This window comes from Manis javanica, chromosome 9 (genome assembly GCF_040802235.1).
Source record: "Manis javanica isolate MJ-LG chromosome 9, MJ_LKY, whole genome shotgun sequence".
NCBI lineage: Eukaryota > Metazoa > Chordata > Mammalia > Pholidota > Manidae > Manis > Manis javanica.
The window spans coordinates 125241482-125253849 of record NC_133164.1 but is presented as its reverse complement, the minus strand read 5'-3'; the positions used below and the strand labels follow the sequence as shown (position 1 = coordinate 125253849).

The window sequence follows — 12368 nt, the reverse complement described above, 5'->3', positions numbered from 1 at the left end:
GACTACCCTCGGTCCCCGTGTCAGAATCTCTGTGGCTAATCAAATTACTCAGCTGCAGATTACAAACCGAAAAGACACAAAGATGAATTGCTAAATACAAAAAATTGCACTGTCAGTCCCCAAATCAAAGAAACTTCATTCACAAATTAAAAATACGGGAGGTACGTCATGAAAAAAAATTTTAATTCTAAAGGCGCTGCCTCCGGGCAGCCTCTCCCCGGCCGCCCCGCCGCGGGTCACACTTGAACCTCAGCTCGCCCGGCCCTCGCCCTCGAGGCCCCCGCCGAGAAAATCCACACACGGCACAACGCCCACCGGCCTCACCGTCTGCGCGGCGCGTCCCGTCCCCTCCGCCTGCGGCCCCGACCAGAGCAGCGGGAGCAGGTTGGCGGGGCGGCCCCGGGCCGGGCGGACGCGCGCCGCGAGGCGCAGAGCAGCCGCCCTCACCACCCGGGCACGGACGGGGGAGCAGCGGCTCCGGCGGGCCCCCCTCCCCCCTCCACGGCGAACTTCGCCGGCCGCTCGGACGTCCGCCCCGGGCGCACCCGCTCCTCACCCTCCCTTCCCGGGCGGCCCCTCCGGCGGAGCGCGCCGACTCCCGGCCCCCGGCCGCGCCCCGCGCTGCCCGCCGAGCCACTCGCACGGCCGCCCCCTCAGGCCGAGGCAGGGGTCCCCGCGCCCCGTCCGGGTCCGGCCGTGCCCCGCGGCCACGTACCTTCCAGCCCGCAGAGCCGTCGCTGTCTTCACCCCTGAAGCGGGGCCCGCTCCGGTCCCTCCACCGCAGATCCGTGGGAGCGGGAGCCGCTTCTCGGCCGAGGTCTCTGAAGTCCGACCGGGCCAGCGGCTCCCAGTCCGGGCCGATCGCCGCCCTCCGCGGGAGCGCCGAGAAGGAGCGAATGCGGAGCCGGGAGCCCAGCCGGCGCGGGGAGGCGACCCGAGGCTGGGGGCGAGGTCGGTGCCGCCACCGCAGGCGCGCCGGGAGGAAGGTGCAGCCAAGCAGAGCGAGGGCCCACAACTTCGCGGGCCCATCCACATCTGGTCTCCGCTGCCCGCTGCGCGGACGGGACGCCGGCCCGAAGCACGGAGAGCGCTGCGGAAGACGGTTCTCCTGGCGGCCCTCAAGAAGCTACTGACTTGAGTAAGGCGGCGGCAGCGCCTGCAGCTACTACCCAGCCGCAGGACTTACGCACTCTGCGCCCAGTGGCTGCCCGCCCCCGACTGACGGCCCTCGCGGCCAATGAGCATGCGGTGCCGCGGCGCAGGCCGGCCACCCCTGCCCTCCAGGACCCACCGGGACCTGGGGACCCCTGTGCATCAGGCGCTCAGATGCCCCCTGCCAGGGGCTGCGTGTCCCTATTTGGGGTAGAGGCCAAGAGCATTTTGTGTGAAGTGTTGGGTATGATAAAGTGGGACGCTGGGGAATTTAGTGTAAAGAGTATTTGTACTGACACTGCAAGTTTTCTGTATGCTTGAAATTACTGGAAAGTAAATTACTTTGCAAAACAACCATGTCAGTTCTGCACCGGAAAAGCAGAGAAGCCATCACACCGGGTCACAGAGGCCAAGCCCACCCTGGTCCAGTTCACCCGAAGTGGGGCGCTGCTCACCTTGCAGGAGTTCAGGTGTGACTAGGAGGCACCTGAGAGGATTCCTCTGTAGCCACTGTGCCTTAGGTGTTGGGACGACCTGGAGTAGAAACTGGGATTTTTTAATTCCAATTTCCACACCACTCCACCAAACACCTGTTAGATCTAAGAATGAATTCAGTAAACTTGCAGCATAGCCAAAAGCCTATCCACAAAAGAAAAATAATTAATAATGTGGGCTTTATAGAATTAAAATTTCTACTCTGAAAGACCTTGTTCAGAGAACCCAAACACAAGAAAAACTGGGAGAAAATATTAGCAAAATACATATTTGATAAAGGATTTGTACTCCAGACATACAAAAATCCATAAAACAAAAGGGAACCGGCCTCAGAGCTACTGGCTTGGGGTTGGGGGTTCTTCTCTGGACCCCACTCCTGACACCAAGTAAGGTTAACCTTAAAAATAAAGCTGTCTGTTATTTTAGCAGTAAAATGGTTTTTTTCAGAAGCTGAGAAGTACAACCCAAGAACATGCAAGCTATGGCAAAACCACAGGCGTGTTCAGAGAACAGAGCAGAGGAGGCTCTCTTATAGAGGAAGGGGAAATGTTCTAATCAAAAAACCCTTGGAGGAAACTGTCATGGCTGCTCATTGGCTGAGTTGTAACAATCTCCCAAGGGCTGAGCTGTTGGGGAGGCAGAAAATCTTCCCTCTTCCTACTTGGTAATAAAGTAGCCAAAATACTATGCGTTGTAAGGTGTCCCTCTCTTCCTTCCGGTGAAGTCTGCATTGACCAGAAGGGGTGGGCGGAGAGCTAGCTCTTCCTGCAAACCTCCCCTCTGCTTGTCAGTGAGGCTTCCCATTATCAGTTTTCACAACGGACAAATTTTAAATGAAAAGCTATAAAAATTCTACAGGAAAATAGGAAAATCTATAAACCACCTTGGGTTTGGTGATGAGTTTTAACATAAACACCAGAGGCCTAGCCACAAGAGAAAAATATTAGTGTGGACTTTATAAAATTGAATTTTTCTACTCCATGAACAACTACCTTGTTCAGAGAACCAAACACAAACTGGGAGAAAATATTTGGAAAACATGTATCTAATAAAGGATTTGTACTGAAAATATACAGAAACCTTTAATACAAACAATTAAAAATGGCTAAAGATCTAAACAGACACCTCCTGCAAGATATGCTGATAGTGAATAAACATATAAACATAGGCTCAACATCACATATCACTATGGAAATTACAAATTATAACAATGACATAACACTGCAAGTATTAGAACTGCTAAAATCCAAAAACATGATAACAACAATTGGTGGGGGCTGAAGAACAAGAACCTTCCTTCATTGCTGGTGGAATGCACGTACAGCCACTTTGGGAAACAGCCTGGCTGGGTCTTTCATAGCGAGTCTCACCTTAGGACCCAGCAATCAATCGCACGTCCAGCATTTAGCCAACTGCTTTGAAAAACTGTATCTAAACAAAATTCAGGATACAATTATGCACAGCAGCTCTATTCACAATGGCTAAAAATTTAAAGAAATCAGGATGAATAGATAAGCAAATTGGGGTACATCCAGGTGAAGGAGAGCAGAATATGCCCCAAATTATGCCTCTTTGGCATAAGGATTATCAGGCTGATTAATTTTAATAAACAGCAGACACAGGAGAATCTCTGAAAACTAAGTCGAAGTTGCCCTTTTGTGGAGGAATATCCCATTTATAAGGGGTATCCAAGTTTGTAAGGGTACCTCCCTGTCTGTACCAGGAGTGAAAGGGTGACTGAGTCTCTGAAAACTCTCATCAGTGGAGTTTGACCTGGACTTCAACCTGCACGACCACCATGTGCTTGTTTACTGCACTTTGCCTGATAACCTCCCTTAACTGGCTTCCCAACTCCCCTGTAATCTTTCTTGTTTTTAGCTGATGATGGCATGCAAGGTGCTGGCTTGGGCAATGTCAGGAAGTCACCCAGTTTCCTGGGCATCTCATGGGAACTGTACACATTATGTTTCTGTCTGGTTTTCTCTTGTTAATCTCTTTTATTATGGGATGTGGGGGGGATGTCTCAGCCAAGAACCTAGAATCACAAAGGAAAAATTGTTTTCACTCCCCTACACATGCATTTGAATACTATTCAACAACAGAAAGGAAGGAGCCATCAACCCATGCGGAGATGAATGGATAAATCCTGCCTGTATTGCTAAGTGAAAGAATCTAATCTGAGGAGACTACATACTGAAGAGTCCTACTTATATAACATTGTGGGAAATGCAAAATGACAGAGATAGTAAATGAATCATGGTGGGGGGCTTGAAGAATTACTTTAGTGCTGGATACCTGCCACTATACAGGTGTCTAAACCCACAGATTTTCATGACGATTAAATCATACTCTATTCAAATTAAGTTATTTAGGATGTGGGAGTGTCACAGGATGGAATGCAAAACATGACAAAGAATCTAACTGTATTAGAAATGTATGAAAAAAAGCTCACTGTGGTGGAGTGCAAGGTGCTGACCTAAGTAGCCTTGGAAATGAATGGAAGCTGTCCGCTAAAGGCAGAACTTACTGTACATCAACAATGTGCTCTACTTTATAAAGCTATTTCCCTTGGGGGCGGGGGGGGGGGTCATAGATAACAATCCTGAAACTGAAACAGTATAAGGAAGAGCAAGAGGAACTTTATTTTAAGCTCAACCCCCATCCTGAGTCTTAAAAGTTAAAGGGGTAAAGTTCTCAGAATGTCTTTAAAAAACAAAGAATTTGTGGCCAGCCAGTTAACCAATCACCTGGTCAACAGTCAATTGACCACATCTTGAGCCAGAACAAATATTCCCACAATAGATGACCCATCCCGGTCCCTGTTTCGGTACAAAGAATTATTATCTTGGAGAAGAGAGGAACAAGAAATTACAAAATTCCTTTGTGTCCCCTTATCTTATATAAACATCAAAGAAGAGGGTCCCTGACCACGTCCTGAACCAACACCTGCCGACCATGAGGTGGTGCCACTAGGACCCGAAATCTGGAGATGACATCACAGGATGATTTATCAATACCATTACTCCCAAGCCCCTAAGTCTCTCCCAGAATCCATGTACATCTGACACCATAGTCCCTTGAAGAGCCAGCGCTCCCTCTGGCTGACTCGCTCGCACACAAGCCTTTCCTTCCAGTGAAGCACTCTGCCCACGTGGTACTCTGCTGGGAACCTTGTGTCGTGACATAGGATCCCAAGAACCTGGCAGAGGTCTGCTGACAAAACCACTACACCTGCGACCTGGAGCGAAGCGGCAGACTGAATCAGTGACAAAGGGTGGGGACCAGGTCTCTCCCTGTTGGAGGGGGAGCTGCAGAAAAGCAAGAGCAGAAGGTCACGGTATCCACGTGACAGTGGGTCGGGTCAGAGACATCAGGACAGACTCACCTGCAGCTGAATGTGGATTCAGACGGTTCCACACAGAGATCCTTATGATTAGGTGTGTGGACATGGTGAGACGTGGACATGGCTGGATCCGAGACACAGTGCAGCTGGAGTGGCCATGGAGAGAAGCCGCCTCGTTCGCCTCGGTCTGAACTGAATCAGAACCTTGGGACTGGGCAAAATGTTTTTATCTGGGCAATTGTTGTAATCGGTTGATGAGTGTGAACTTTCCAAAGATGGAGTCAGTAGTCAGTGTATAACCCAGATTAGTTTAGCTTCTTAAACCACTCATACAAAACCTTTTTTCTCTACTTAACTCATATAGTTGCCCACCCTCCCCCACAAAAAAACACACACTTCTTTTACCTCATAAAACACCTTTTTCAACCTACAGATGGGAACACTGTGGTATCTGACTGAATCTGTGCTGCCAAATCCCAAATAAACTCTCCCTTGCCTCTCACTTGCAGGTCGACAGCAGAACTTGGAGCACACACGTATTTCCTCTTGTTGCCCGCTGAGCACACTCAGCTCTCACACAGGGTTTTGATACTGTTCTCTAGTAAAAGGAGCCAGGGCTCTTTGACGAAATGGCTGAGACTGGGACTGAGACAGTAAATACAGGACCCAGGATAATACTGAAGTGTTTCAAACTAAGGAAGTACCGAAAAGTAAAGCCCCACCAAGCCTGAATACATCAGAGGAAACAGGAGCCAGTGGAAAGAGCTCGCCACAGCCAGAGCGGGCACGGCCTGAGCGACCAGGCATCTTGGTGCCGGGCTGTCCCCAGGCACCCGTCCTGGGGACAAACAATGATTATATGTTTTTCCCAAATAAATGAGATTTAATAGCCCTCTCCTATGCGCGCCAATTCCAAAGACTCAATGTAGACATTCAGCAGCCCTCACAGAGGTAAAGCTGACTCCTGTCTCCTGAAGTATGGGCTCCACACAGTCTTCGTCCTCATGAAGATGACAGAAAGGGCATGGGGAAAAGTAACTTCCCACGACCTCAGCCAGTGACCAAAGTTAACCTGTACACAGTAAGTCGCCTCAAAAGCATATTCCTTTGAGATAAAATGATGAGAAAGCACTTTGCCTCTGAGACCTGCTTCCTCAAGACTCACAACCTGTCTAATCCTGAGAAAAGTGCCAAGTGAATCCCAAAGAGGGACATCCTACGGAGTATCTGAAAAACCCTCTTCAACACTGTCAAAATCATCGAAAGGAGGAAAGTCTGAAAAACTGTCCAAGCCAAGAAGTGCCTAAAGAGACGGGAGGACCAAATGTCACGTGGTGCCTGCACGGACTCCTGGGGCGTCGAGGGGCAGAGCGACTGGGGTGCGAGTAAGATGTAGACTTCATTCATAACATCAGTATTTATTGATTCACTGCGACAGTTCTGTAAAAAACTGGAAAGAGGAGAAAATAAACATCAAATAAGAGAAACCCCCAAAGAAGAAATTCACATTGCCAACAGGCACATGAAAAGATGCTCCACATTGCTAATTATCAGGGAAATGCAAATTAAAACCACAATGAGATATCACCTCATACCAGTTAGGATGGCCGACATGGAAAAGACTAGGAACAATAAATGCTGGCAAGGATGCGGAGAAAGGGGAACCCTCCTACACTGCTGGTGGGAATGTAAACTAGTTCAACCATTGTGCAAAGCAGTATGGAGGTTCCTCAAAAAACTGAAAATAGAAATTTCATTTGACCTGGGAACTCCACTCCTAGGAATTTACCCAAAGAAAACAACTTCTCAGATTCAAAAAGACAGATGCACCCCTATGTTTATCGCAGCACTATTTACAATAGCCAAGATATGGAAGCAACCTAAGTGTCCATCAGTAGATGAATGGATAAAGAAGTGGTGGTACATATACACAATGGAATACTATTCAGCCATAAGAAAGAAACAAATCCTACCATTTGCAACAACATGGATAGAGTCAGAGGGTATTACCTTCAATGAAATAGCTCAGGCAGAGAAAGACAAATACCAAATGATTTCCCTCATTTGTGGAGTATAACAATGAAGCAAAACTGAAGGAACAAAATAACAGCAGACTCACAGAACCCAAGGAGGGACTAGTGGTTGCCAAAGGGGAGGGGTGGGGGAGGGTGGGTGGGGAGGGAGGGAGAAGGGGATTGAGGGGTATCGTGATTGGTGCACATGGTGTGTGGGGTCACAGGGAAGACAGTGTAGCTCAGAGAAGACAAATAGGGCCTCTGTGGCATCTTACTACACTGATGGACTGTGACTGCAATGGGATATGGGGGGGACCTGATAATATGGGTGAATGTAATAACCACATTGTTTTTCTTGTGAAACCTTCATATGGTGTATATCAATGATACCTTAATAAAAAAAAAAAAGTGAGAAACCTACTGCACCAAACTGTAAACCTAGAAAAAATGCATTATTTCCAGTAAAAATTCGTATCAACAAAATGGGCCCTAAAATATGGAAAATGCAAGTAGACCAATTGGCCATCCAGGGACCTCTCGCCCTGCTTGGACTTCCCTCTCCCGGGACAGGGAAGGAACAGGGACAGAGCTAAGCAGCAGGCACCCTAAGACCTGGCCCCACCCAGGACTCTCATCTCCTCAGGCCATGCCCTGCCCAGTGGGGACACCATGTGGAGGGAGTCTTGGGAATTGCTAATTCTGGTGGGTCTGCCGGGACTTTTTTAATTCCAAGGGCATGGAAACACTAGAGAAGTAAAATGAACTAATTATCTTTTATAAACTGTAGAAATTAATTAATACTCACAAGAGGCGAGTTTAAGATCAGGCTTGGGCCTGGCAGGTCCCAGCAGTCACACTCTTGAGGTGCGACGGCCCCTCTCCACCCTCACCCTGCTAAGTGCCTTCGGGGCGGCCCCTTTCACAAGCACAGCCTCTATCACTGCATCCTGGGCCTCCAGGAGCTCCAGGCTGACACCCACTCATCTTCCATTCTACAGGGAGGGTTTCTCCTTCCCTGGGATTTATATGCCTTTGGCCTGGCTTGTTCACATTTTCATCCCTGGACCCATCAGAGCACCCAGAGGATGGAACGTGGGGTTATCTAGACTGGGATCATAAGCCCATCTTCTAAGTGGGTGAAACATGGGGTCTGCTCTCTGGAAATGCTTGTAGTGGATACCTAACCTTCACCCAAACCCTGACCCTGAGCCTGTACCGTCCTAACACTAATCCATTCAATCCCAACTATAACTCCATATCAGAAGGTACTAAAGAATTTATACCCAATTCCAATCCCTTTTTCTAGTGTAACCAGAACCATAAATTACATTTTTATCTGAACCCTCAGCCTATTCAATCATCTTTTCTAAATGAGCTCCCAGTGTATAAAGTGAATAAAACCCTAACTCTGATACCCACATAACCTTACACTGTCATTGCTTATTAGACAAACCTTTTGCTTAAACCCGACCCTACCCTCTAATTCCTAACCCTAACCCTACCCCCAACCTCAGCTCAAAGCCTCACTCTAACCCATCCTGTCTCACACTTACCTGACTCCTAAGCACTGACCCATACGAACACTTACAGCCATGCAGAACTTCAGCCAAGACCTGCTGGATCCCAGCCTTGACGCCCCCCCCCCCAACTGTATTCAATCCCTAATTCAAGCACGACCACAGCTCTTGGGAAGCCTCACCCTGACTCCTCCTGCCACATGTCCATGCTGACCCCCACCCCGATTCATGCTCATGTCACCGGAAGGCCAAGAACAAGTCACGTAAGTCCGTTTCCTCCCCAGGACTCCCCGCTGTGCACCCACGTGCCAGCCGGCGCACATGGCCTCGCCCCCCGGTGCCCACCCGCCTCGGAATCCAGCACCCCTCCAATATACCACCCGGCAGCAGCAAAAAATCAAAAAAAAACCCCATCCTAAGTTTTATTTTAATCCAAGGACTGCCTCATACAAAATGTCATTGTAGAAACAATAGCAGAATCCAAAGTTTGGCTGATAAATGTTACTCAGGCAGCACTAGTCAATCACAGAATTTTTTTTGAAGCAAGTCCCAGCTGTGTTGCAGGGTTGGGACTTCTTCCTTTTTTTTTTAACACTGTTGTTAAATATAAAGTTTTGCAACAAACTTTTGATTTATATCAAATATAATTAAAAATTAACAAATTATCAAAAAGTACGAAGATATACATTTTCATGCACATACTTGTATATATGTATATATGTATATATTTTACATGCACACATAACTTGCTCAAACTACAGCCACTGTTTGACTAGTTCCAGATGCAGACAACTTGTTGATGCATTTAAAATTTTGCAACTCACTATGAGATTTCAGGGGAAACGTGATAGCTAAGAGACAATACAGAAACAAAACCCAGAGTCAGGAAAACAAGACATGGTGTCTCCTCCCCCACTCTCTGTCATCTTCACCGATCCCAGTGTCTAGAAGAGTCCAGACAAACCAGTGAGGCTCTGAGTCTAGAAAAGTGGATTTCCCACCCAAACTGACCTGGGAGTCAGCTGTAGTTCTGCACAGAAAGGATACATTCAAAATAACATAGGATGGGGAGCAGAGACAAACATCAGTATCAAAATACACATCCTTCTGTTTTGCAACAGGAGTGCAGCAATCACATGCACTGACCTACTGGAGTGAAATACTCTGTTATCTTAAAGTCTCAGAGTGTTGTGCCTTTGAGTAAAGAAAGTCTATAAAATGGTTTGGTCACAATCATGCTGAAACTCTAGAACAGGTGGCGGCCTTGTGTGTTTTGTTTCTATTAAACGTGTTTTTTTGTTGCATAGCCCTGTGGGTTTTTGGCATCCACTCACTGGATGCACTCCACACACAGACACGCACACTCACACCACACACTGTTTCTTTAAGGAGAATCACAGGCTGAAGGCCAATGGGAGCACTCAGATGATCCATCAAAGAAGCCAGCTGACATCTCAAGACATGGAGGACACAGCAGATTGACACGTGTAAACACTTCCTGTGTGCCCCAAGTGAACAGTCTCCCCCCATTTTATGCCCAGAGTCCTAACCAGTCTTTTCCCTGTGGGAGTGGCCATGAGGCTGCATGTCCGCGGCCGGCTTTCCCGCATCTCGTGCCAGAAACACTGCTGGGCTTCAGATGCCCCTCCCTGAGCCACAGTGGCTGAGTTTCTCCTTCATTGGCTGTTTCGCTCGAATTTCAGCCTCATTTCAGTTGGGAGTCCCAACTGCCCACACCTGCTCAGACATGGCCCTCCCTCCTGCCCCATGCGCCCTGTCCCCAACCACCCCCACCCATCTAATCTCTCGCTCTTCTCCGGCCTTATGTGAAACTTCCTGACAACACAGATCACGGCCCGTCCCTGAGAATCAGATGGAGAACAGATTGAGTGCCCCCAGCAAGCACACGTCCTACACTGCTCTGTGGCTTCTCAGGAAACCCTTCCGTGACTGGAGGAAAGGGGGAAATGGTCACCCCGTTTCCAACTGCACCCACCCTCTTGGATGTCATTTATTTCAGTGTTCTCCATCAGCATCAGCCTTTTACCTGGCTGCTGTTTGAATTGGTTTCCACAAAACCGGCCCACAGTTCACACAGGCCCCACGTCACGGCCACCAGGAGCCCAGCACGAGAGGGCTCGGAGTCAGGCACTTGGCAGAGAGTGGCAGGGGCGAGGGGTCGTCTGGGGGGCTGCTTGGACTGGATGGGAGCACATCTCCTTGTACAAGTCACACACACATGCGTCGTGATAAGTTGAGATCTTCCTAAGGGTTTGTTTGACTTTTTTTAAGTTATGTGAACATTTCTTTCCCCATTTTTCTGCTTCTCTGTTTTTTCTGGATCAAATACATAGAATTGACAAGAGTGAAGGGCATTGGGATTAAAACACAAAATGAATGGCAAAAACATTTTTGGATTTAGTTCTTGCACAGTTGACAGTTGTCTGGGAGAGGACAGAGAGCATTTGAGTGTATTTCTAGTGTCCACTTGCTGATCAAATTATGAAGAGTGATGCCAGACATGTGTGTGTTTGTGGATGCTGACAAGACCTGCACAGAGCCACGGCCGGGCTCCCAAGGTGCTGTCTGCCATCGACTCCATCCTGAGGTCTCACCACACTTTTAGACATGGTCTGCTTCTCTGTACCACACCTTTGGATAAAGGATGCCCCCCCACAAGATTCAGACCTCCTAATAAGGATTCCAAGCACATACGCCAGATGCTGGGGTCCATCTCACAGGATTCAGACTCCCTGAATCCAGCTCATCACACGCCACCACCTCCTGTGTCGGGTCTACAGTATGAGACCCAGGAAGGCAGCACACTAGGGGATGGAGAGAGCCTCATCCCTCTGGAAAGGTCATCAGTGATCCATCCAGTGTGAGAGAAGAGAGAGGAGCAGCGGGGCCTCCACCCAGTTGGCCCAGGAGGCAAGGCCCCCCGAGCGTCCCTGGGAGCCCAGTGTGGATGATAAAACTCATCAACTGGACTGTGCCCGCTGAGCAGGCATGTGGCGGTGGCGGCCATGGTGCAGCTAGCACCAGTGGTCTTGGTCTGGGTGGTGGTAGCTGTGTCGTACCCGGCCGCCAGAGCTGAGCCCCAGAGTACAGTGGTAGCCATTGGGCACACGGCGGAGGGGATGGGACTGGGAGGTCAGGGAGGACACGTAGGAAGTCCGGGAGGAGCGGCCTGAGTTGGTCGCCACAGCCTCCTCGAAGGTGAGTGTGTCCTCAGGCTGGGTGTGGGCAGTGGCCTCGCTGTCCAGACGCTGTCCCAGGTAAGGATCAGAGCCTATTCGAGAGCTAGGGGCCAGAGGCTGGCTAAGGGTGTCTCTCTGGAGCAGGGCGTTGTGTTCAGAAAGGCCACGGCTAAGCCGACCAGGGGAGAAGGCAGGGAGGCTTGTCTGAGCCCCAGCAAAGTGGACAGGGGAGGAGTTGGCCGTCTTGTAGGTGATGCTGGGACGGGGGGTCAGCGGGGTCTGGGGGAGCTGCCTCCGCCCACCACGGCCAGGGGTGCTAGCACCAGATGTTGACAGCAAGGGGCTCCCATTCACTGAACCACTACCCTAAAAGAAAATGGAACAGAGAAAATCAAAATCAAAGGACCAGATCAAACAGAGCACAGTAGAGGTGAGAGTCCCTGAGGTGGGGGTTGAAGGGCACAGAAGAGGGCAGGTGGGCTGGACCCAGGGCAGCCCAGGAGGGGAACAGGCAGAATGTGGGGAGCGTGAAGGCAGATGGCATAAGTTAGGGCCAGGACGGCAACCAGGGGATGGCAGGTGATGGGAAGAGCCCGGGAAGAGGAGAGATGGCATGGTCCAGGGAGGGAGAGTGCAGACCTGGCTG

The 12368-nt window shown here is 49.5% G+C and overlaps 1 protein-coding gene across 4 annotated transcripts in view; it reads right to left on the bottom strand.

Moving 5' to 3' along the window:
- The window catches only part of LOC140843468 (voltage-dependent N-type calcium channel subunit alpha-1B-like), a 42557-nt gene that overhangs the window by 10775 nt on the left and 19414 nt on the right, over nt 1-12368 (bottom strand). For 3 of the 4 annotated variants that reach the window (XM_073213273.1, XM_073213274.1, XM_073213275.1), the window contains one exon: nt 8931-12088. In XM_073213273.1, the coding sequence (XP_073069374.1) occupies nt 11558-12088 (531 nt within the window). In that variant the 3' untranslated portion in view covers nt 8931-11557. Of the gene's footprint in view, nt 1-715; nt 1687-5032; nt 6441-8930; nt 12089-12368 lie in introns of those variants that run through there. The other variant, XR_012121296.1, reaches the window with a different exon arrangement.